This window comes from Poeciliopsis prolifica, unplaced genomic scaffold (assembly GCF_027474105.1).
Source record: "Poeciliopsis prolifica strain line A6 unplaced genomic scaffold, Auburn_PproV2 SCAFFOLD010, whole genome shotgun sequence".
In the NCBI taxonomy this organism is placed as follows: domain Eukaryota; kingdom Metazoa; phylum Chordata; class Actinopteri; order Cyprinodontiformes; family Poeciliidae; genus Poeciliopsis; species Poeciliopsis prolifica.
In genome coordinates, this window is record NW_026562385.1 from 9,126,028 (window position 1) to 9,152,500 (window position 26,473).

At 45.2% G+C, this 26,473-nt stretch overlaps 1 protein-coding gene across 1 annotated transcript; it reads right to left on the reverse strand.

The window, feature by feature from the left end:
* Positions 1 to 5,054: 5,054 nt before the first annotated feature.
* On the reverse strand, positions 5,055 to 22,173 carry fscn1a (fascin actin-bundling protein 1a). Its single transcript, XM_055035115.1, has 5 exons — positions 21,077 to 22,173; positions 10,260 to 10,416; positions 8,695 to 8,816; positions 6,918 to 7,085; positions 5,055 to 6,829 (listed from the first exon to the last, which is right to left on the reverse strand). Exons 1-5 carry the CDS (start codon positions 21,915 to 21,917, stop codon positions 6,621 to 6,623), a joined length of 1,497 nt encoding a protein of 498 aa, XP_054891090.1. The 5' UTR covers positions 21,918 to 22,173; the 3' UTR covers positions 5,055 to 6,620.
* Positions 22,174 to 26,473: the final 4,300 nt, after the last annotated feature.

The following is a 26,473-nucleotide window of genomic DNA, read 5'->3' on the forward strand; positions in this document are numbered from 1 at the left end:
AGTCACGATGATGGAGCCCAGACCGGGGGCGGCGGGGCCGGATGCTCTCCTCCAATCGCAGCATCAGCGCTGGCGTCGCGACGTTTCTGAGAGAGACGAGTGTGTCTGTGAGTGTGGCAGATCGCTCGGCCGCACGTCGCCTCCGGTGCCATCATGGAGGCCGCTGCTGCTAACACGAAGGACGGTGAACCTCCGCTGCAGCCCTGGGCTCCAAATGCTGTTAGTCACGGATTGCATGAGAAAGAGGAGGAGGAGGTTCTTCTGTTTATGCGTGAGCCGGAATCGGATTTTAACGAGATTATTCGTCTTTAAGCAGCAGCCAAGTGAAAATGGCTCCAGCGATCTGCTCTGCATTCAGAGCAGACGCCATAAGAGCGCAGGGAGGGGCCAAAGAGAAATGCTTATGATCGGTTTTCTACCCTCAAGTCATACGGTAACCTTGTGGGCCTGACCTTTGACCCTGTGAACAGCCGGCAACAAATGAACGTCTCTGGCTGTTTGGAAGAAAAACTCTAAACCAGCTTTTCTCCAGTAACTAAACTCATTTTCTATTTGGGGACATTTTATTTATTTATTTATTTTTACAAAATTAAAATTGAAGGTGAAAAAAATGTATAAAAATAAATAAAAAGATGTGCCTCTTCTTATCGATTCCCCACAGCAAAGATGTTGTTTCTACAGATATAGCCTTCGTGTTTTTCTTGCATGCAGTTTTCTGCGTTGCCCAATTAGACCAGAAAACATAAAAACGTGGCTTTGACTTGGTGACTTCTGGCAAACTGACTCCACTGACGCAGGACGAAATGTTGGTTTTAATTTGAACTAGAGGAAATTTCAGACATTTGAAATACACAAAGGTCAGTTCCGCTCCTTTCCTTCCATCATTGCCGTCCTGAATCTGAATTATTTTAACAGCTATGTATGTTTTTGTTTTGTTGAACTTCACTCCGTAATTTCTCTGTTCCATTTTTTGTTTTTTAAGCCGCTGATTATGCCGCGGGGTTTCCCAGATGAGGCTCATGGATTACGGTTGTAGAGAATTAAAGAGAATTATCAGCTAATGACTTTGTTCATTTAGACAACAAAGGGCCTTCTCGGCTGATGCGATTAGGGAAAGAATAAAGGACAATTCCAGCCGTCGCTCATTCACACCCAACGCTATGAAGACTAAAAACACGGAGGACGGAGTTGAATTGTCCAAAACCTTTTCTTTTTTGTCCAGCTTTTGGGCATCAACAGAAGATCGACCTCTACGGCATAAATTATCCTATCCTAGATGATATTTTAGGAGGATTCTGTCCACTGAATCTGTTAGTGCAAAAGGTCTGAGCAAGCACGGGGCGCCAGTGGAGGGAAACCTCTCCGATGCGGCGCAGACCCTCCGGTCTGAGCGGCCATCTTCCCCGATCGGACGGAGGGTGAAGAAGGCAAGGATGAGCAGAAAAAACTCAAACATTTAGTCATAATTGAAAGGCAACACTTCGAGTTCGTCTGTTTTCTTGGATTGAAAATTTAAAAGCCACTTCAAACTCCGAGGCATGTGTAACTTTTACAGTCCAAAATGACACGTTTCTCCGTTCTGTTAGCAACGTTTTATGTTGGGGTCTTTATTTGGCAGACAAAAGACATGCGTGACCGTGTGAGTTTCCCCTGATGTTATGCATTCATTCCACAGAAGCTAACAGAAAAACTTCTGATTGGACAAGAACTCTGCCGCTCGTTCAGATCGTCTCCATCTCCGTCGCGGTGTGTTCCTCAGGGTCGTGTGCTCGGTCCTCTGCTATTCTTCCTGTTGAAAGCTCAACAATGGGAAAACCTGACCTTTAAACATGCAAATGGTGCCACCCTCGCACTTCCTAAAGAATCTGAGCATAAAAATTTTTTGTTGTGGACTCACGTTTAGATTTGATATTTATCTTACTGATATTATATAAAGTACAGTAAAGTACACCACAAGACGTCTCTTTCTGCGACACCAGCAGCTAACCTTTAGTTCAGCCTCTCGTTCAGGATCAAATCTGGCAACAGATCCAGCCTTCACAATGAAATGTGTAAGTCGAGCTTCCAGTACAGTAACCTTCGTCCTCCATTTTGAAAGAGCACTGGGGGGGGCGGGGAAACAAACAGGCTTTTCATCGAACCCTGGCTCCAGACCTGGAGCTCTCAATGGGTCTTCGATGGCCCAGATTAGAGCTTTTGTTCTGGGAGAAAACACGAACCAGACGCGACCCACATATCTTCTGCGACACCTGAGATGGACAAAGCAGCTCAGCGCCAGAAAACTTCCTGCCATTCAGACCCGCGACCGCAGCAGCGATCGGCGAGGCGAATCCGGAAGGCCTCGCTGGCTGACATTTTGAATCCGTTTGGGACTTTAAAGGCGGACGGAGACGACAAGTTAATGTCTCACCGGGAAAGCTGCGGATCAGGGGTGTCCAAACATTTTTGCCACGTGGGTCAAAAAAAAAGGTCAAAAGTGATCGAAGGCCACAAAATTTAGATTAAAACAAAAGATTTCATAACTCACATTTAACATAAACAACATTTAATCAAAATAAATTTAGGAAGTTAGAAATAATCATAAAATCTCAGGTTTTTGAATAACATCCATATTTAAAGAACTGCAACAGTTTCCTAAATGCAACAAAAACTGTTGCTGCTTTATCGAGCAGAGTTTACTAAACGGGGTTTGGTCCTGCTTAATTAAAGACGGAAAACATGGCTGATAAAAAGATGAGTACTTTTTTTCTTTTTTAAAATTTTTTCTATCCTTAGTAGGAAAAAAAATCTCTGGAATCAGTTTTTTATTTTTTAACTCCATCAACTTCCAAAACCTTTAGGTGTGAAACCAAATTTGTTCCATTTTTAAATTTTTTTTTTTTCTTTTTGCATCACGTTTGTTGGGCCACACAAAATCCCCCCTGGGTGCCTCAAATGGCCCGTGTGCCGCATCTGGGACTCCTCTTGTGTAGATGAATGTATGAGTGTGTGTGTGTGTGTGTGGGTGTGGGTGTGGGTGTGGGTGTGGGTGTGGGGGTGTGTGTGAAAGCTTCCTCCTCTGAGACTGCTGGTGTCTGCTGGTGATCCCCAGTCTGTTGTTGTTTGTGTGCATCTTTAAATGAGGGGATGTAAATTTAATGAGCGCCCAGAGCAGCTGGGTTTGCACTGGGATCAGACTGCGCGTCATCGACTGGCACTCACCGACACGCCGCACTTCTCAGTTCTCACATCTGGTAATAAAAAGAAAAATCAAAAAAATGTTTCAAATATCATTCCCCTGTCTGCCGCTTTGTGCTTATTTTTTCCACGTTAGAATCCAACGAAACGCATTAATTTTTGTGCAGTATAAATTATTTTTTTTGCAACCAAGAGGCAAACGGAGAAACGGAGCCACGCTCCTCTCCTCTCCTCTCCTCTCCTCCTCTTCTTCTTCTTCTTCTTCTTCTTCTTCTTCGTCATACGAGCCTGCAGCTCGAGGCTGCCGTCTCCATGGCAACACTGGAGATGGCGGCCATCCTGCCTCCAGCCTTCCTGGTCTGAGCTGGTCGGCGTTTTAGCCGCAGGCATTCCTGGGAAACGGGTCATATTTTCAGTGACTCATCCTGGGAGCTGGAAAAAAAATAAGAAATAAATAAAATAAATAAATAAAAAAATGATGTGAGATTAGAGGAGGAGCGTGTTTATTGTCGGTCCTCTGGGAGAAAAACTCTGGAGGCTCCATCACGACTTTACACACACACACACACACACACACACACACACACACACACACACACACACACACACACACACACACACACACGCGCGCGCGCACTCTCTGCTCCAGAATAAATGTTTCAACACAAAGGCTCTATTCAGGAGACAAGAAAAAAGAAATAAAAGTGTGCAGTGGGACAACACATGGAGACACTGTGGTCAGAACCTGGAGGGAGGCCAGTATGGAGCTACATCGTGGCCATAAAGTGTGTTCAAAAGTTTTAAAAATAAAGGCATTGAATCAGGAAAAAAAAAATAAATAAATAAAAATAACTTACAGAACCCAATTTAGCAGCAGGCCTGGAACTGGGATCACACCAGCGGTGAGAAGGTCAAACTTTGGCAGGTTTGCGGGTTAAATGTTGAGATCCCAGACATTTTAGTGGAGCTCTCGCAAACACTGGTATTTTTGTGTTGTGGCATCGCTCACCAATAATTTGTCAGATTTCTGCTTCAGTCTGTGTTTCTGATAGGGAGGAAATGTGTGGGACAAATCAAAAATAAAATGTTCAGGATGTTTTGGAGGTTTAAAAAAAAAAGATTTTCTGTCGTTTTCGCAGCTGGAAACTTAATCTGGTTTGAACATTTAAGATTAAATTAAAAGACAGCCGGGTTTTCTCCTTTCATTCAGAGACATTTAGTGGGAAAAACGCAAGTTGGTTTAGTTTCCACACTAGGATTTCTGACCAATAAACAGAGCAACATAAAGTGCATGAATCAAGTAGAGGTAATGGTTTCCATCTGCCATTTTATTAATATTAAGGAATTATTAACTACAAACAAGCTTGTATTTTTTGCCAAAAAGTTATGTGTAAGATGGTTTTATTTCAAGTACGCCAGAACATGTGCAGTAATGGAGCAAAAACCAAAATTAGACCAAAAATACTTTAATATTTTGTGTTTTTACAGTGTGGACACAACTTTCAAGCAATTTGCTTTCATAAAAACTGACTGAAACTATATTTAGTTTCAGTCTCATTGCATTTTTTTCTGGCTCAAAGGCAAAAGTGGCTCTCGGGGTTAAAGGTCAACGACCCCCTAATGTAATTCATTCCCCAGTCTCAAGTACTCACCAGGGTTTTTTAAGTTTTATTTTGCTTTTCTCTCCACCCCAAGGAAGAAAAACATTCCCACAGCATGATGCTGCCTCCACTGTGCGTCACCATGGCAACGGGATGTGCGGCGTTAGATTTTATGCCGTAACGTGTTCGCACGCAGGCCGAGGATGCACAACATCAACAGCATTGGTGTGGATCAGAACGGACTGAACATCGAGACAAGAACAAGAAAAAGTCACGTTGCGTTCCAAATTCCAGTTTTTATTGGTTGCTGGATTTCAGGTGAACCAATGGCACAAGAGAGATTACTCCACAATATCCCAGAAAAAATTGTACAAAATAATACAAAAGGAAGTTCCAGTTTTACAAAGCAAAATGTGTGGACTTTCATCTTTTCTTTTTTTTTTTTTTTTTACTTTTTGTTTTTATTAATTAATTATCCTACTGCCAAAAATCAAAACTCAAAGAGTAAGGCACAGTCATTACCACACGTTTACCCTCCCAACATCCAGTTTGCCAAAAGTTTCCCAGAGAGGAACGTCTTCTTCTTTTTGTTTCCCCAGAACCTTTTATGAAAACAGTCAGAACATCAGAAAAACATTGGGCCGGATGCGACCACGCATCGATTCGTCGGATTGCAGTGATTGGTCGTCTGAGCGGGTTTAAAAAAAATACAGTTTTAAAATAAATCAGCAGATTGAGATTCTGTGGGACTGAACTACGAGATGAAACGTCCAGTTTCAAACCAAGACGCGAAAAAAGAGAGAATAAATAATTTAAAAAAAAAAAGAGCGAAACGGATTTCGGGTGAAAATGTTCTCCGGTGTGGAGCCGAGATGTCAAACGTGAAGCACCAGTTTCCAGTTTTGAACAGCTTGACGCGAGGTTCGTCTACCCGGCATCAAAAGTTTGGTCTGCGTAAAGGCTCAGGTGTTTGTTTGGTCGAGGAAAATCGAGAAAAATAATAATAATAAGAAGAATAACAATAGTAAAATAAGCAGCTTTCTAAGCATCTATTGATGGTTTCACTACATTTACTACACCTATCCGCTGTACACTTTTAGCCATGATAATGCCTGTGCCTTGGACTTGGAGCAAGAAATGAATCCAACTGTGCAAGAGTGCAGCAAACGTACGGAAACGTGTGTTGATCTGCGCCGGCTTTTAACCCTTCATACCGTTTCCCCGACTACAGCTTCCGGAGGATTATTTAGGTTTCTTCCTACGACCTGCTAAGATCTCAGACTTCAGCCTCGTCACCGACCGACGACAATACAGCTAGAGAGCAACACGGTCTTACATCTAAACATCATACACTTGAGATGAAGTGAAAGGAGCGAGGGCAGGGGGGAAGGGCCTGGGGGGAGGGGCCTGCAGGGAGGTGGGCGGGGCTTTGTCCCGTCGAGTTACATCGTCTCCATCATCAGATCCACTCTAGTTAGATTACAGCCACTGAACCTGGACCCTTCAGTCCGGTTCAGACGCCACTGGCAGGAACGCGGAGGGGGCGAGAAGTGGCGCGACAAAGACGGATCGAAGCAGGGGAAGTATACAGGTTGGCACCGGAGGGCAGAGCTGGCAAAAAAAAAAAAAAAAAAAAAACAAAAGATAAAGAACAGAGGAAGGAAGGAAAGGGAGGAAGGGAGGGAGAGAGGATTGGCTCCTTCCTTCTATCCTTGCTGATCTCTCTGTGCAGTTTGTCAACATATAGTCAAAAAGGGGGCGGGGTTTAATATGAGGGTGAGAGGGGGAGTGGACAGGCAGGTGTTTAGGTGGTGGACGGGTCAGGTGGGGGTCTGGTTCCCCTCAGTACTCCCAGAGCGTGGCGGTTTCCAGGTCGTCGGCGTTGGCCTTCAGCACGCCGGCGTGGTCGCCGCGGAGGTACTTCCCGTCGCCGGCGTGGCGGACGGCCAGCTTGTTGTAGTCGCAGAACTCGAACAGGAAGTCGACGGGCGCGTCGCTGCTGCTGACGACCGCCTGCTCGTTCCCCACCATCCAGTACTTTCCGGTGGAATCTGCAGGACGAAAGACGGAGAAGAAGGCGAGTTAAAAGGGCGACGTCACGGCGGGATTTGCGGATCTGGCCCGGACGGCCGCGCCCACCCTGCAGGCTGTAGGCGCCGTCTCTGAACTCCAGGGTGAAGTAGTCGTAGGAGGAGCGGTTGGAGTCCAGCGTGCCGGTCACCTTCCTGCAGCCGATGAAGCCGTGCTCGCCGCGCAGGACGATGATGGGACGGTTGATCAGCTTCATGATGAACTCCTCGGACTCTCCTGAAGACAGAGGACAGGAGACACAGAGACGGTCAGCAGCAGAGTTCCTGCTCTGGTACAACTCAGAAAGATGTCCCGACTACACAAAAACAGATCTGCCTACTTTGCTTCTGCTTCAGCACCAACATTAGGAGGATGTTGGTGCTGATCGGCAAATGCTGGGACATGATGTCCGTAATTTGAGACTTTTCAGATCTGCGTGGTTTGAAGCAGGAAAAGCGGTTGCAAAGACTGAAATCCCCGACAATTAAGTGCCGGGTTTTGATGGGGATTTTTTGTGTTAAGGAGCAGCTGTTTGGAGCAGAGCAGCCGTCCCCCAACCAGATCGTGAAACAAGCTGCCATTTTAGAAAACTAGTGAGAAAACTTTGTTCGGTCCATTCGGACCAGTTTAAGGTTTGAAGGTTGCCAAAAGCTTCTGGCAAATTGGGAAACTTTTAGCTGAAAATTTCACATAGACCAACTTCTAGCTTCATCAAACCCAATTGGTAACCGGTCAGTCAGAAACTTTAAAAAAAACAATCTTTTTCCTTTTTCCATCATGGCAACAACAGCTAAACTTTTTGGAGTGAATGTCGCTGCCGACCGACTTCAACTCAAAGTCAACCGTTTTCTGAACGCAAAGAAATTAAACATTTGAAAAGGAGGCCATCTTCAAACCTTATGTCGACTTTTGCCTGCAGCTTATTCAGGCTGTGACAGAGCGAGAGAGAGCAAAACGTCAAACTTGACTTTTTATTTGAGAGTTTACCCTCAGCTGTGCTGGATATGGAAATACTGGCACCGTTAGGTAAATCTGAGAGTAAAGGTAATGATGTAGAGTCTCCAGGAACTACACTGATGCCGTTTTTAATAACGCTAGCCATGCTAGTCGCCAATATGAGAAGCTAAAGACCATGTAAAGTAGCCAAATTTCTGCTTTACTGCAAAAGTGTGATGTCTCCACTTCTAATCAACAATTCCCCATTAATTCGAAAAATTAAATGCTGCATCATAATGTTTTATTTGGACTCTTGAGGAAAAGCACGTTTGAGTAAGAATGTTTAAAAAAAGAAAGATCTCTCTCAAATGCATTCAGCCAATTTAATTTCTCCTCTTTAAACTATATTTCAGTGTTTATATTTATGGATTATGTGATGTCTACCTGTAAAATAAATAGAATCAACTCCTACAGGTGCCACATGGAAACTGGAATCTGCTAAAAAATAGCTGCAAATAATCCTGTTTGTTCAACACGGGTTGGGGGGGAAACAGAAGATGAAAACATTTTTAGCATTTCTGTGGTTTTTCTGAACCAGATCTTGACCTTAAAGTGGAACTTTGACAAGTGGGCGTCACCCTGCCTGTGCAAAGCAAAAGGAAAATCTAGATGAAGAAAACGAAGCGGCAAAGTTGCCGTTTCTAATATCCATAATTAAAGACAGAGAAATGGGACACTGGAGCTCCGGAAATGCAGCGATGTTTACTGAGAGATGCTAAACCCTTTAAGAACCAAAACAACTGGAGCATCCAGACATGATTTCATTCCTCCTCCTCTGAACCCGTCATCGTCTCAGCGCCAGGCTGTGAATCAGTCGCCCAGTCCTTCCTGTCAGCAGATCGACACCGACCTGCAGAGTCCATGGTGGCGGCGAGCTGGCCGTTTTTCTTGGCCGCCACGTACTTCCCGTTGGCTGCGCGGAGAGTCAGCCGCTTCCCACGCCACTCGATGTCGAAGTAGCAGTTAGTGGACCTGCGGAAGGACAGACAGAAGGGTTCAGCGCGCGCGTCGGGAGCGGATGAGTCGCGCCACGCCGTCGTTTGCGGCGCCCCGACGGTCGGCTCTCGTCTGTCTCTGGCAAACATGGATGACTTCCAGGAGCGATAAATTAAGAAAAAGGAAAAAAAAAAAAAACAAACAAAAAAAAACAGATCACTCACTGTCGACACCCTCGCACGAACGAAAACAAGGAGCCGAGTTCAGGGTTTCTCTAAAACACGCAGGAGTTTGTCCTCGACTGAACTGGCTCCAGGCTACGACCGAGCGATCTGTTAAAGTTGATTAAAAAGAAGTTGGAGCCGTTAGAAAGCACAATATTTGCTTGTACCTCAATGTCATTGAGAAGGTGACGTCGGGGAAAATAAACTCCGCATCTCCACGGAGGCGCGAGAACCTTCTGGTCTCGGGCACCGTGGGCGTCCTGGACGTCACGCTGGACGTCCAGCGGCTGGGATTCTGTGCCGATTAATTTACCTCTGAAGTAAAGCGAGAACAGCTACATTTAAGCCAAACTAATTTGCTGTTCTTTTTATGTGTGAAAACGGCCTGTGGCGTCGCCGAATGTCGGATTGAACGACTGCAGCTACAGCAGCTGATCTACTGCTGCAGCGCGACGCACAAGTTCGCTGCCATCACATGCTAATTGGATCAGTTGAGTCGTTTCTTAATTTGGAGACATTAAGAGACAGAAACATATATATAACCAGTGTTGCTACATTTTAGAGAATGCAATTAAATAAGTAAAAAATAATAGCGTTCGGCGTTGTTTGTCCACATCTGGTGAGAGATCAGATTCCTGTGGTCTGAGGACTCAGTTGAGCCAAATCTCAGGAATTCGTTGCAGGAATGTGGGGAAGTTCCTGCAGAGGACTCGGAGCCGTGACCCCTCCACCCCCGTCCCGTCTCCTGGCTTCGAGTAACGTTTCATTTGTAACGGGGGGCAATCCAGATATCGCTGCCGTCTGAGAGCAATCTCTGCCTCCCATAAACCCGCCGAAGCGTTTGAGCTAAACTGGCTTCCAATAACCTGTGATTGACGTTCACGCCTTGGACACCGGTCCACTTTCTGTAACTCGGGGTGAAGAATCTTTAATCCTGGGTCAGGAGCCTCAACTGGGACTCGTTTCTGGAAAACTGGATGGGGGGGAGGGCGGGGTCAGAGGTCAACAGCCAGCTCCCTGCTCGGAAAGAACTACTACACACAAAAGAAAACACTCCCCACCCCACACACACACATAGTATCTTCCACAACATGCCACTGCCAGGACTGGAGGTCACCCACTCTTAACCTCCCACTCATTGTTCCCCTCCCCCCGTAGGAACCCAGAGCTCCTGTTACACCAAACACTGCGCCCGGACAGATTTCCTGTCCCAGACAGACGGGGGACAGGTGCGGCTCTGCTGATGGACTCTTACTTGCTGGAGGCGGTGCACTGCAGGCCTCCGTTGGCGGTGAGGGTCCAGTACTTCCCAGCGGCGGTCCGGAACGCACACTTTCTGTTCTCACGGCAGATCTCCACCTGGAACACCTCCTGGTCGCTTTCCTCGTCCTGATTGGCAGACAGGTCCATCCCTAGAGGGGTAGAGAAGGAGCAGACAGAACGGAGGAGGTTGGTGAGGGGAGTCGGTTACCAAATCCATCATGAGGTGGGCGGGCAGCTGGGCTGACCGGTGACACACACACTCACACACACATCCTGTGGTCAGGATCAGAGGGACTAAATGAGCAACATCAGACGGCCGAGATTAGAGGGATTTCACACAGCTGCACACATGGCCACATCTGTCAGACCTCGACGGGCTTCAAAGGGTCAGCAGTCGGGATGGACGGCGAGCAGCAGTCAGAGGTCGCACCGTAACGAGGTGACCGCTCCACACAGAGGGGCAACTTTAACGCCATGTCGGCAAAAAGAAAAAGGCTTCTGGTGACCATGATTGTTACAATTCCCTATTTTAATGCTGTAACTATGTGGTGCGTTTCTAAAACTGAAACGTACCGAAGGTAGACGCGACGCCCTTCGTTTTTCATGTTTACGAATCGATCCGATGTGAAATCAGCTGATTTGCCGGCTGCCAAATAGTGACGGCAGACGTTGGCAGAAAACACCAGAGTCAGTGGGTTATTCAATAATAACTGAATACTTTTTTTTCTTTAATTGCAACTTCTGTTGAGTGTTCATGACCCAATCAATGGATGCATAATCAATACTTGGACCTTTTTGACTTCTGAACCTAAAAATGATCCAAAGTATGGAGAAAAAAATAAAACACCAAAATAGCATGAATAAAAACCAAACAAGATTTAAACTCGTAGCTGACAGAAACTAGCAAACGCTCTCTAAAAAAATAATTAAAATTAAGCAAATTGGACGAAAAACTAAACTGTAATGAAAAACCCAAAGTATCATCACCGCCTCAACTCACCCAGAAACTGATAAAATCCATGTACAAAGTTACTTCCTGGTAACAATCAGGAACTACAACGCGCCACAGTGAACTCTAATAGACGCTTCGATGAGGACGTGACACCAAGGCAACTGGAAAGACATTAAATGTATCATTTCCTTCTCAACAACAAGGTTTTACTGAAAATGTCACTTCTGGTTGGGGATTTGATGACCATCGGGGAAAAAAAAAAAAAAAGAAGGAACTTTCAGTTTACTTTTATTCTAAATTAAAACAAATGGTAACCAAATCTATTGCAGACATGGCGAGATGCACTTTCAGCTTTTGTAACATTTGATCCGTCACTTTGATTTGTAACTACAAATGAAATTCCCCAAACCACCAAAAGTTGCACCGTTTAGTGGCAACAGAAAGATTCAGGGCAGACGGCAACTTCAGCAACCAGAGCCAACTCTGACGCAAAATGTCATAATTTCTCCTAACTGTTCATGTCTCATTCAAGTCTTTGCAATGCTGTTTAAAGTTAAAGAGTCTTGCATCAAGAACTGCTTTGTTAGTTACTTCAAAATAAGAGCCCAACTTGATTCTGGAGGTTAAAGATCGCTTGGCTGAAGCGCGTCGACATGTTCAACTGGATCGATATTTTATTTCATCAAAATGATTCAATGCGCCACAAGATCTCCTTATGGCCGTCAATCTGAATTGGTTAATGTTTATTAATGATAATAAAAACCCATCAAAACAAAACAAAAAAATCCCTTCTGTTTTTGGATAACTTCACAAATTTACAGATATTTATTGACAGTCTGGAGGAACAAAGGGGAGAAAATAGTGAAAACAACTCCTGGTAATGCTATCAGTCTTGAGTTTTTTTGTTCAGCATCATTAATTGGAATTGACCTAAACATGAATACTTTTATCAAGATAAACGATCCGTCTAGAAGAAAGATTTCTCCAGTGTCGCTTTTATCACAAACTCTCAAACAGAATATTTGAGTTTGTAGTTTCCAGAAAAGAAAAGAAAAACTTTTAACTTTGCGTCACCATCTGAAGTCGCCACTATGAACTGAAGCCCACGAGTGGGAAATTCCTCCAGAAATATCTCAGAGTCCAGAAAACAAGTCCAAACGCTTTAGCTTGGCCGGCGACTCGCTTGGACCACTTTAGAGAGTCGGCCCAGGACAAGAGACGCCATCAAACGTTGCGCCATCCTCGCTCCGGCTTTCAACAGCAGCAAAGTGGTGGACAAATATGACTCAGCCGCCGGATGAACACACACAGATACTTCATAGCGGACAATGCGGCCCATTGTCCAGGCTGAGGTCACGGCGTGGCTGGACGTATAGCCAGAGGCCTCATGGGCCGTGATTGGGCGCTGAGTAAACGTGTGCCGAGAAAAGAAAGACCTGTTTGAGAAAAGACGAATGGAGTCATGGTTTCACCCTCCATCTCTGTTCACACATGACGCACTCCCTCCCAGCCCCCCGGCTCCAACATCGTCCCTCCATCTTGGTTTTCGACTCTGCTCATGTCGGTGAACGTATTGAAGCGGGGAAGGTGTTATTCCACGCATTCCTTTGCTTTTTTCTGCCCCCCCCTTTGCACCCAAATCTGAAACCTCACAAGCTTACAAAACGTTGGATTGAGTTTCTGCAGAAAACGCGCTGGGACACACTCGTGCACGACTGCAGCACAAAACGCAAACACAGACGACTGGGGAAGAGAACGGAGGGATCGTAATGGAAACCATATGGCGGGGAGGAGGAGGAGGAAGAAGAGGAGCACATGAGAAAACGAAATCCGAGTTCATCTGCCAGAGGATGGCGAAAGCCTCGCCGCGTTGGCCGATCGGTCAGCGACCTCGAGCAGAAACGGCTCCCGTTGGTTACTGTAGAAACGACACATCTGCTGCCTCACATTCACACACAACTAGTGCATGTGAATTTAATAAACGCATAGAATAAACTCGCAGTCACTACTTTATATCTACTGTCTGAGAAGCTTTTAAATGTTTCTATAACATCATCAAGCCCAACCAGAATCTGGACTAATAAAGAGTCCAGGTTTAAAGATCGAAAGATTTTTACTAGATACGTGAAAAGGCTTGATATTCTGATAACTCATCAATGACCTGGAGGGAAATCAAACACAAAATTCCAAACGAGGGTGTTTGCATGCGGCGGTCATCCTTTAAAACTGAACCAACATATGATTTGAATATGTCCTTTATGGTCTCGTTTCCTATTTGCCTGGATATTTTCAGCGAAAGCTCATTTCAGTGGAAACACGCAGGGGAGGCCGTTACAGCTCAGTGTTTGAACTGAAACCGTTTCCAAATGTTACCCCTGGAGGACCGAACAGAGATGTTTTTAGAGGGCAGATGAGCCTAGTGGAGACGAAACGGAGCAGAGGCCTGCAGCTCGAACAGATTTAGCTCTGCTGATCAGTTTGTGACGCTCACACAGATAAACGAGGGGAGGATCAGCCACACACTCAACATCCTTCTTAACCAAAAGTGGGATCCTCGACCACGAGCGAACAGGCCCAAACAACTCCTCCATCTTGGCCTCGTCCTCGCTTCCACGAGAGGCCTGCTGTGAACGCACGCGATTGCATCAAGGTCCATTGTGCGCCTGTGTGTGTGTGTGTGTGTGTGTGTGTGTCCCTTCTATTGTTCGAGGAGGCGACCAGCTGGAGCACAAACACTCAGCCGGATCAGCAGCCTTTATTCTGACCAGGACAGACAGAGCGAGGAGCCAACAAGAGCTCTCAGAAAGGGCCCACAACAATGGCGGCCGGGATGTGACTGCGTCTCGCACGAGGGCGTTTGCACGAACTGATGTGTGTGTCCAAGTTTGGATTGGAGACACACCCTGTGCAGGCTGACACCCTGGAGCCCAGCGCAAGTCCAACCTATAATAAAGGGAGGGAGGAGGAGGAGGATGTGAGGCTCCTCTGTGGTTGATGCAGCCAAGATGGCTTGGCGTGCTCCGAAACGGACCCGGAGAGCCCGACGTTAAAAACACACGGAGTCTCCATAAACACATCATCGCACACCCGCTCGCTTTGCAGGGAGAGCGCAAGCGTGTCGGTTCCTCTGGCCGCGGACACAAATCATCGCCCCTCACCCTGCCGGCGGGGATTATCGCAGGGGCAGACAAGGTCGAATATGTGCGACTCGTGTCTCATTTCCTGTCAGCGGGAGGCGAAGGATGCAGAAAGGGTGTCAGGGTTGAGTCGGGGCCAGAAGCGACAGCATCGGTCTGCGGCCTTTAACCTGCACAAGCACCGCATGGAGCAGTTTATTTGCAGAGCTACTTTTATTTTGGCTGTAGTTTATTTTTAACTGTACCACTTTAAAGCCTCAGTTACCAAATTTAATACAGCATCTCCTTCAAGGCAGTTGATATGCTAGCTACCATTAGCTTGTTTATTTCGCCATAAAATGGAGAGGAAAAGCTAAAAGATGCCTTGAATAAAACCCAAATTAAAAGCCATTATAGTACAAAGCTGTTGTACTCCCGCATTTCTAATGGTATAAATCGATTTGGTGGATTGAAATTAGCCGTGTAAGCTCATTGGTTAAGGTGGTTTGTTAAAAACAAAGATGGATGCCCTCAGGCTTGGAGAACACACTTCCTCAAGATGTTTTTTTTTTTAAATAAAATCTTGTTTGATACAAGGAATGGTACCACTTCTGCCGATACTTTGCATAAAGACAATACTTTTTACAAGGTTGGAGAATCCACTTAACAGTTACTCTTTGATTGATGTTCAAAGTGTCTAAATCATTATTTTGACATATTTTGGCTCATTGTCTTGAGAAAAAGCCTTTTTTATTTTTCAAACATCCCAGGTCTTCCATCGTACTTCACAATGGGAATGAGTTGCTTTTCCAAATTTGTAACGTTGGGACAGAGACATTTTTGCATTTAACCATGAAGACTCTGTGCCAGGATGTTCAAAACACGCTACCTACAGTATTTTAATGCTTCATATAAGGAGGAAGCTTCTATTAGCATTGGTGTTCTCTTGCTGTTCATTCAATTTATAAATTAATCACAGTGAATGTGGACGCCAACTCCAAACTAGTTGCTTTTTTTTTGTAGAATCATATTCGGAAGCTAGGCTAATTGCTACATAGCATGCTATTAGCTAGCATTAAGCGGTTAGTCCAGGAGGCCGTAAACGGATGAAGCTTCTCTAGAGGAGTAGAAACTGTTTCTGCTGTGTTTATTAATGCATAACAAGGTATATTTTGGTGTTTGAACTACAAAAATAGCAAACTTTAGTCTCTTTTTTTTGTTTCCTTTTAGGAGGAGGAGTCTCAAATAGTTGTGCTATTTCAGCTGTTAATGGGTGATTTTAGTCCCAAATCCCTATCAATGCTGGGTGTCAGAAATGCAACAAATACTTCAAGATGTGTCACCATACAGTAATGTAGCAGTTTACCTTTTCTGTAAACTGTGGAAGTGACATTTATAAAAGTATCACTGCAACAGTTACGATAAAAAAAGAAAAAGAAAAGCAACTGGTTAACTTGTAAATGATTGTAAATTTATGGTTTTACTCGCAGGCAAAGTTGTAGCGAGAGAACCTGATGTCGACTTGTCAAAAAACCTCACCCATTATCACAAACAAGACGGTTCACAATCGCAGAAAAGCTACATTTTCTCACTCAAGGTTTTCTTTAAGCTGCTCGATGTTGTCAGTATTTTTTGGCTTTATTTCACGGCCTCTTTTTCTTCATTACAAACCATTTCAAATCAGTTTCACAGTTCAACTGGTGGTTAGTCACATGAGACGGCTGGAAAACAGAATAAAAAAACAAAAAAAACTTGGTGCCACAAGACCAAATGCCCCAGGGGGCATTTTACTGTAACCCATTCACACCAAATGCATAATCAAAATAAATATAACCCATATTTACAAAAGAACAGTCGGTGGTCGCACCAGCAGCCGGCCGGATGTGATGGGCTTTCATCCATCTAGGCCTCTGGTAGCAAGAGTAAGAAGCAGAACGGAGTCGCTTTAAGAGCCTCTAAGCTCCAGGCTAACTGACTGATAATTGTGGCCCGGACCACATGAGGGTCGTTAAACTGTCTCTCTGGGAATTTGCGACCGCTGATGAGAAAAGTGGATGTTATGAACCGGAAACGGGCAACAGCATAGAGTCTGTTTATTGGCAGCTTTGAAAGCCATGAGCTCAAATTGGACGATAAACAATGGGACTGCTGTAACGCCTGCATAACATTTGTCTAATTAAAAAAGGAGAAAATTATAAGTTCCTGTCAGTGACACATTGTGACTCTCCAGCCAATGCATCTGGGAAATGAACATGAACTTTCTTGCTACATTTATAGCATCAGACTGAAAAACTGTGATAATTGGGTTGAGTGTGTAGCAGACTTGTCATATTGGCTACATTTTTCCACACAACGTAGCCATGTTTGGGGGTGGGGGAGGACTAAAACTAGCTAGCATTAGCCTGATCAATCCTGAGATACTAACCGGTTGGCAATAAAAATGTAAAAATTAAAGAAACCACTGATGTAAAAAGCCATTTTAAAAAGAATCATTTTCTAAGATATGCAAAGGCAAATCTCCTATGGGCTGGCAAAAAGCGAGAGAGATCAAGACTTCAGAAAACGGGAAGGCTGGAAAGTAGTACAGCAACGTTGCTCCGTTTCAGTAATCCAGAATGAATCTGGAGATTAAAATCCAAAAAAATTTCTAAGTACGTATCAAGTTTGCATATTGTGAGAAAGTTATTCTACAAGTGAAATGACTAAATGCCTGCTAATCAGAAACAAATCCTTGACACAACTCATGTTTTGAAGGGGAAAAAAACAGGTCCTGAATTTGTTTAGCTTTATAAGTCTATCAAGTATCGATTAGGTGTCTTCAAATCTGAACCATTATGCTGGTTTTGATTAAATATGGGGGGAAGAATTAGATAATCACTTTTTGTAATCAAGCTAAAAGGAGGGGAAAATGATCTAAATTAAAATGGACTATTTCACAATTTAGTTGCACAAGACAATTCTGTGAACAGATCAAGTTGCTGTAAATATCGGAATAAACATTTTAATCCCACTTATAGTGATCATTTCCGGCAGGGGGAAGCTAAACCAACTAATGGAAGGACATTTTGGGAAGATTTTCCGTCTCCACTCATGTAAAGCTTAGTGAAAGCAAAATCCGTACTCTTGACTGGACAGAGACAGATTTTGGATTGACCCACTTGAGCTGGCCTCATGTCTAAAACCTCCCACCGCTAATGAAAGCCAGTGGAGTCCGACCGCCATCTTGGCTCAGCTCTGCCAGCCAAACAGCCGCTGCAGAGTTCGACTCCGAGCTGCGGCGCGTTTGCTGAACATCTGGAGCCAGTTTAATTCCACTCGGCATTTAATCCTCATCCCAGCCGTCCAGTTGTCAGAGGGGAAAGTACAGAGTTTCTGTAAGGACTCTGGTCCCCTTCTGCAATAAGCAAAAAACAGAAAAAAAAATAATAATAATCTACACAGGTTGACTGTTAATTACCCGCGAGGGGGAAGGCTTCGGGCGACCGACAGACAGCTGAGATTTTTTTCTTCACTCCATAAGACAACTAAATCTTTTAAAACCAGACATCAAAAGTAGCCAGTAGCTGTCTAAAAAGTTGCTGAAACAAACATCAATAAGACAGCAATGACATTGGCTGCTATTGGAGAGTCAGAGTTTTAAGAATATACCTTCAATATGCTGCAAACTACACACCAACGGTCATATTCTCCTTTTTTTTTTTTAAGGTCGCTATTGCAACCAGCCTCTTTACAGGGTGTATAAATATTTTTCTTCATGGTTTTCAACTGTGGCACTTAGGAGCCTACGAAGTGTCTCAGTAAAAATTCACATTTTTAAGTCAAAGGTTCTAAACAGACTAAAAACACCAATGCTAATAGAAGCTTCCTCCTTATATGAAGCATTAAAATACTGTAGGTAGCGTGTTTTGAACATCCTGGCACAGAGTCTTCATGGTTACCAAATGCAAAACCCGTCTCTGTCCCAACGTTACAAATTTGGAAAAGCAACTCATTCCCATTGTGAAGTACGATGGAAGACCTGGGATGTTTGGAAAATAAAAAAGGCTTTTTCTCAAGACAATGAGCCAAAATATGTCAAAATAATGATTTAGACACTTTGAACATCAATCAAAGAGTAACTGTTAAGTGGATTCCCCAACCTTGTAAAAAGTATTGTCTTTATGCAAAGTATCGGCAGAAGTGGTACCAATCCTTGTATCAAACAAGATTTTATTTAAAAAAAAACATCTTGAGGAAGTGTGTTCTCCAAAGGTTTCCGCCTGAGGGCATCCATCTTTGTTTTTAACAAACCACCTTAACCAATGAGCTTACACGGCTAATTTCAATCCACCAAATCGATTTATACCATTAGAAATGCGGGAGTACAACAGCCTTGTACTATAATGTAACTTCTAGGTTGAGTGGAACAGGGAGCTGTGGGATGTTTGAAGTGGAACCAGTGCTCCCTGTAGCCAAGGGAGACGCCGTGTCAGAGGATGAGAGGTTTAGATTATGGGGTCTTGGTTGACATGCTGCAATCAGAGTCAGATTTGTTGCGAAACAGAATCTGCGTATACCCACAGAGCCCCGAAGATCCAAGAGTGGGAACCTTTGAGTACAACCCTTTCTTCTGACAGCCAGCCTCCATTTTGTGCTCCAGAAAGCAAACCATGTCAGAAAGATCTGTAGCTGCCGGTGGAAACAAAAGCTGATAAATATACCGGGGAAGTAAACAAAGAAGAAAGAAAGACAGCCACTCCCTCGGGTGATGGAGACTTGGCAACAGGAAATTAAAAGTGATGCATCAGATCACGGTTTCAGGGGGAAGGAAGAAAAAAAAAAAAAAAAGAAAATGGGGAAAGCCACTAAAACCACACGGCATTCCTAGTGAGCTCCTCCGACTGAACGCCATATTGAGATCTGGAGATCAGTCACACATTCCTGTCACTCAGTGCAATTCAGTCACAAGCAACTGCTTTCAGGCAATTCCTCTGTATCCTTTCTACTCCACCGATTCTTTATGGAACATTTCAGGCCCCTAATCTTACATTTTACTGATTTTGATGCATTAGAGCACCTCAATAGTTATGGTTATTCAACTTCAGAGCTTCTAAATGGCATCAGCACGACCCCGTGAGGGATGGGGGACAATGCCAAATGGAGACAACCATCCGGTGTGAAGGAGCAGGGAGGAGTTGGGGGAGGAGAGGAGGCCACAATGGAAGAGATGTTCAAAAAGGAGGTACGCATGTCAAAATGGGGGGTGGCGGGGAAAAGCAAGGAAAGAGGAAGCAAGAGGGGGGGGGGGAACAATTTTGCATCTCAGCCAAGTTAAACAGCTGAAACAGCCCAGACACAAAACCTCATCTGATCTGAAAGCAAGGCAGAACCAAAGTATTTAAAGATCTGGAGATCTGACAGAGTTATCTGGAGTGTCGATGCCAGATGCACCAAATTAGCCCCGAGTAGGTCTAAATAAATTTAAAAAACGTGTTTTTTCTTCTTTTTCCGTATTTTCCGTGGACCATAACATCCTAAGTGTTAACAGTTTCTTCTTGCACTAGAACAGATCCATAAACATCAGTCCGTTTCAGGCTGTTGAGGCAATTGTTGTCTAATTTGAGGATATTAATGATATCCATCATTAACCTTAAGTGCTACAAGTACTTTCCAAGTCCGTTGTTTTCTGTGAGTCGCAGATCAAACACTGTAATCTGAGAATCTCCAGCATTTTCAGGCCAATACATCCACCAGCTCCGTGTACTTTAAACATTGGTGTTTACCAAGTTTGAGTCAAGCGTCAAATCAGAGGAAACAACCAGATTGCGCGAGTGTTCGCCCTTGTTCTCGCTAAACGTACCATACGAAACATGGGTTCTGTTGTCGATTACCAGATAATCTATCAAATGACCAAAATGAGCCGATTTTCCCATCACTGGTCAGTCAAACGCATAAGGACTAAGAATTGCCAATCAATGTTGGCTCTCAAAACACAACCTTCAACATGTAGATTGTGACCAGAACTGATCTGGTCTTGGATTAGCTCATTAACCTATGGATAAAAGTTGCATGCCAAGTTTTTTTTTTTTGTTTTTTTTTTCGAGAGATGCGCCAAACTTTCAATGAGTGGCTGCCCAAATGCTGAAAACCAGGAACTCCTGCCATTTCATCACCCAGCAGCTTTCGGCAAGAGAATCCTGTGGCAGATCTCCCTACGTTTGGCTCTACGGCTGAATTTTATCAAAGGCAGCTGACATTTTATCTGTAATGTTCTATCATTCTTGTGGGAAAAAAAGAAAAATCAGAAGCACAGCAACAACTTGATGCAGCTGGTTCGTCCGCCATGTTGTTCCTGCACCTTCATCTTCAGAGTGAAACCAGATCAGATCATTTCAAAACACATTTTAAGGTCTTTAATGGATGAATAACACAACTGGCATCTGTTGTGCTTGTTGCCACACCAAGACTCATATGAGAGGTCGGGTTCTCTAAACAGACCATTGTTTGGGGTGTAAATACACACAGGCCACTGTGTGTGTGTGTGTGTGTGTGTGTGTGTGTGTGTGGGGGGGGGGGGGTGTCCTGCAAGGATCATTTAGGATGTGCAGCAAAGGATGGGAGCAGGGGGGGTTGGGGAGCTAGGATGGGGATGCAGGCTCACATTCCATCACGTTAACACTTCCTCTGCCAACACACTCACGCCCTCACTCACACACCGACCCGGGAGACCCGGTCCGGGCCTGCATGGACCACCACACCCACCTTGCCTGGTGGAGACGTTCCTCTCGTTCCCGGCGGTGAGCACGACCTGCGGGTGGCTCTGCTCCAACACAAACAGCTCGTCCTTGCCCACCCGCGCGCTCTTGCCGGACTTCATGGTGCCGGAGGGCCCGGAGGGCGCCAGGTACTTGCCGCTGCAGTCCCTGAAGGCCACCTTCCCGGAGCGGAACTCCAGCGTGTAGCCCGTGGTCTTGTCCGTGGTGGCCACCAGCGCCCCGTCGTTCCGCAGGAAGCGGTTGTCGGAGGTCTGCAGGTGGTACCGCTGCTCGCGGAACACCAGCGTGATCATGGAGTCCACCCCCCACGGCACGTCCCGGTCGATGGCGATCTCGTCCACCTTGTCGCTCAGGTGCGCGTAGCGCTTGCGCGTCACGCTGAAGATGTTCACCTGCGGGTGCATGGCGATGTGCACGCTCCATTTCTCCGCCACGGACACGGTCTGCGCGAAGCAGATGATGCGGTCCTCGGTGCCGCCCAGGTACCGGCCGTACTGCTCGGACTGCAGGGACCAGCGGCCGTCGTCGTGCGCGGTGATGACGAAGCGGCACTCCGGAGCGGCGGCCTCGCTGTCCCCGGTGACGTTGCCGTCCTTGTCCGCGGCGATGTACCGGCCCAAATGCGACTTGAGGAAGAACACGTTGGCGCTGGAGTCGTCCCCGCTCTGCTCCAGGGTCCAGATCTGCTTCTTCTTCATGCTGGTGGCCGACGCGTTGATCTTGAAGCCGAACGTCTCCGCGGTGAGGTATTTGTTCCCGCAGTTGATGAGGCCGAACTGGATCTGCAGCATGTCGCTGGTTCCGTTAGCGGAGCCGTTGGTCGTCATGGTCGGGGCCGGGTGGGGACGCGTGTGTGTGGAGGGGGAGGGGGGCCTTCGGTTCGGACCGGTTCTTGTCTTGGACGGATGAGCAGGGCTGAGGTTCCGGCGTGGGGGGGGGAAGGCTTCTGCAAGTGGGCTGAAAGGGTGGGATGCTCTGCCGCCTCGCGTGCAGCTTCTTTGTTTGGGGGAGAGCGTGAGTGTGAGCGCGCGCCTGCCGGTCCTCTGTGCTCCGCTTGTCTCAGCAGCGCGAGCCCTTCGCCACAGCTGCAGCCTATATAACCATCAGTGACGTAGCTTCCCCCCCACCTCCCTTAACCTCGCCACAAACCACGCCCACCCCGAAACATCTACACAAGAAAGAAAAGAAAAGAAAATGTGGATGCAGAGCTGGAGGCTGAGGATTCATTCCTCTGGTGATGATGTCGACGCCTGAACCGGTCCAAGGTTCTGACCTGGGTTTCTCTCCACAGAGTGTGGCGTTTGAGGATACTTTTTGGAAAGTTGAGTGGAAGGAAAAAGTGCCACCGGGACAGCTGCGACCTTGGGAGGACTGTGAAGCAAAGTCGGATAGTTTACAGTTCTTTTTTTTTTTTTCTTTGAATTTTCTCCCTGCCAGAAAACATTCAGACTCACGAGATATTTAAATTTAACGTACAGTTACATTTCAACAAATTAAAATATCGGTAAAAAAAATTATTATTAGCTATTATTTAAAATTGAATTATTATTATTATTATTATTATTATTATTATTATTATTATTATTATTATTATTATTATTATTATTATTATTATTTTATTTTAATAATTCAGCTAAAAAAGTGCAACTCATATTATAATGTCTTATCACATTCTACTGCTAAAAAACCCCAAAACAAAAGCAAAACAAATACTGGTTATTCAGAGTGCTGAGAGAAAGTTGAGTGGAAGGAAAAAGTGTGTTAGATAAAGGAGTAGATTTCAAATGTGTGGAGTGTGGCTGTGGTCTTAGTCGACTCCGACACAGACACAAGCAGCAGAAATGATTTAATAGCAACTGAAAAAAAATGTTTTCTTTAATTGCTCCTATTTGCCATATGAGCAGTTTGGATTGATGACTGGGGGCCACAGAAACGTTCAATCATGTCGCCTGTTCGTTTTGTTCGAATACGCATTGATGCGTTGCTTGATACAGGCATTGTTGGGCTGCGTTGTTGCCGGCGTGCGTTTATTTGTTTGCATTTTATTCAATGCCTGTCACGTAGTTTTCGCATTGTCCTGCACAACGTGTGTATTGTTCAGGTGCAGCTGGCGCCTACTGCAAGTAGAGCGAAACCTCGTTGGCACAACACTGTAATTATGAGACTGTTATCATATGTTTCTGTGATGAGAACTAACATAACATACATTTGAAATGGTTTCAGGTTATTTTGGCAAACAAAAATGTCAAGCTTTACGTACCCAAAGCGTACGCTGAGCAGCAGCTTAGTTTGCTTATGCCTTGGGCTGGCCCTGGTTAAAACTTTTACACTTTTAATAGACAAGTTAAAGTTTTTTTAAAAAAAGGATCAACTTAACAGTTTGCTTAAAAAAAAAAAAAAAAGCAGACTCTCCAGTCTGGATGAAGTCACGTGAAGGGAGTCGGCCATCTTCCCACTGGACACTGAAATTATATCAGTCGCTCCTGAATCCGACGGACTCAGCATTCAAATCATGAGGACCGGGTGGGTGGGTGTGCGTCCCGGGACAAAGCGCCATTCATGGCCCCGAGCGCGCACATCAGAGGGCAGGAAGGGCCCGGTTCCGTAAACAAAGAGGCCAAACAGATCAGGCCGCATGAACATCGATCTCAAACACACACGCACACACACACACACACACACACACACACACACACACACACACACACACACACACACAGATACCGAGGCGCGCAAAGTGCCGGGGCGCATGTCAACATCGGCGGCACGCTCTCGCTCTGCGCGGACAGAAATGCTGCGCGGCCTCGTTGCCGCCGTTGTCTTGGCGAAGTGAGGCATAACATGGGAGCAACACGGAGAAACGTGCTCTGCGGCATCGCGATGCAAATCGATGGGAGATTTGTTTCCGCCCAAACACATATCGGTTCATGTCCAACAAGCAGCATCACTTCGTTCCACAGGACACGATTACTGAGTTTTTATTTTTTTTATTTTTTTTAAATAACAACAATCATCCGCTCTGTGTGGAAGCGGCAGTAAAAAGATAAAATAAAAAAGGAAGCTGGTGGGGAAGGTTGATGTCTCTGGGTGAATCCGATCCTCGCGAGGAAAACAAACGTCTTCAGACAAATTCAATCTGGGCGCATTTTCGCCTCCCCGCTGCGCCGCGCTAATGAAATCACCTGAGATGCTCGGACGTGTTATTGGGAAACATGGATCCTGAAAGCCCGTTTGTAAAGATTTAAAAGCCCGAAGAAGACAGAGAGAGAAAAAGAGCGACTTGGGGTCCACGCCTCTGGATTTTCTTTCATTTCTTTCGGTTGAACAGATCCAGACGGATCTGATATAGTAACACTTCCAACAATTCATGCTGAAAGCAGAGCCTCTGCTGCGTCGGGAATGTTCGACATTTGCCTCGGAGGCCCTTTCGGGTCAAAGTCTGGGCTTTGACTAGGCCATTTCCACACATCATCTGACTAAAGCAATTTCCTTGTAGACTGAGCTGCATTTTTAGGCCTGACTGTTCTCCTGTGAAGTGGACCTTCTCAAGTCTTTTACAACTTCTAAGACAGGCTTCTGGTGTTATGAGTGAAAAAATATTTCAAACAATAATCATTAAAAAAATACAAATCGATATTAAATAATTATTGACTTTAAACAAGTGCTTATCTTGCTGAAAAGTTACTTGTAAGTCAGTTTCATGTTATTCCTTCAATAGAAACTATAGACTAACAGTATTTGGTAATACTTTGTGTTTTTGCAGTGAACACTTGGCTTCAACTTGAACACAAACATGAAATGACCAAAGGCCGTGTTGCAAAGGTGACTTCAGGATCATTCGACTCTGTTTTGTGTGCAATATTTTGGTTTCCCAGGACAAAAAAAAAAAAAAGTATAATCTGTCAGATTATCTCTGAGGAATTGACTCAGATCTTCATCTGCCTTTACAGTCTTTCCAGACGAATGAGCCTGGGTTTGCTTTGTGGCTCTGAAGTCAAAGCGTCTTTCTGCAGGAGGTAAATGAAAGAGTCTCGACCGTGAGACGTGAGTGGATGGAAATCATGACTCAGCTTCTTTTGCATTGGAGGACACGCAACTTTACCGCTAACTGAACCCGAGGATTTGAATCACCAGGGTGACATGTAAGCAAATCAGAGGCAGGAGCAGAAATGTTCAAAGAGCGTCTTGCATTCGTGTGTGTGTGTGTGTGTGTGTGTGTGTGTGTGTGTGTGTGTGTGTGTGTGTGTGTGTGTGTGTGTGTGTGTGTGTGTGTGTGTGTGTGCGCTGGGGCCACACCTCAGCATTCTCTGGGAATCTCTCCTCTGTTGTTGGAGAAACAAATAAATAAAAATCAGACCCACATGGAGAGAGCTCTCTGACTGAGCATCTCTCTCACATATTTTGGCTGGTGTGATGAAATTTGTTCTGATTTATGACGACAACATGCCTCACACACACACACAATGGCCACAGGAGACACCCACAGCTGCTTCAGGGGACAGAGGAGGGAACTGAGATGCAGGGAAGGGGGTCGCTATCTTTTTGTGCACAGGGCCTGTTGCTATGGAGACCGGCCTCGGGTCCTTTCGCCCTCTGCCTGGCGGTGTGCGCTGACACACTGACACACTTGCTGCCTCTCAGGCTGGCCCACACTGCAGCAATGCAGCAGAGGCATCAGAGAGCTGGCCAATCAGCAGCGGGGATGTCTTGGCGGAGCCGCGAGCCGAAGCTGAGAGTCTGGGGGAGGTTTCCACGCGGTCCAGTTTGCTGCAGCTGTTGAGGAGTCATGGATCCCCAATTTCCCTTCCAAGCGGCGAAACGATGGGAATGGAAGGAAAATATCCGAACGAGAGAAAAAGACAGAGAAAAGAGAGAGAGAGAGAGAGATGGCTGGTGCCAGGGGGGATTTTGTTCCTCATCTGACCTATATTCAGTCTGTCTCCTATGACCCCTGCCTGTAGAACAATGATGAGTGTGCACTCTAAAAAATGCTTCTATTGTTTTTGACACAACTTTGAAAAAAAAAGGCAACAATTCAATCCACTCAGTTTTTTAAGTTACAAACATTAAAGGGGCAGTGTAATGTATTTTCTTGCCATTTTATAGCACAATCAAGCAACCATGTTACCTCAAGTTGCTATGAAGACGCTGTAAGTAGATATCTAATGTGACTTAAAATAAATGTGACTTTTTCTTGAAATTGTGTCTCTGCCTCTTTAAGATCTCCTGCTCTTTCCAACACTCTTCCTTCAGGAAGTCATCACAACATGGCTCCTCTATTAACCCTTTTAGCAACGTCATTATCAGAGTTTCACTGATGAGTATCTCCTATAATGAGATCAGCTGATCCACACTTCCTGGATGTTTGCTTCTGCTGCTGGCC

Coding starts and splice junctions, on each gene's coding strand:
- fscn1a (XM_055035115.1), bottom strand. CDS start 21,917: ATGACGACCAACGGCTCCGCTAACGGAACCAGCGACATGCTGCAGATC. Junction 7,086..8,694: donor CGCCACCATGGACTCTGCAG/GTCGGTGTCGAT, acceptor CTCTGTCTTCAG/GAGAGTCCGAGGAGTTCATC. Junction 6,830..6,917: donor CGGCGCCTACAGCCTGCAGG/GTGGGCGCGGCC, acceptor TTCGTCCTGCAG/ATTCCACCGGAAAGTACTGG.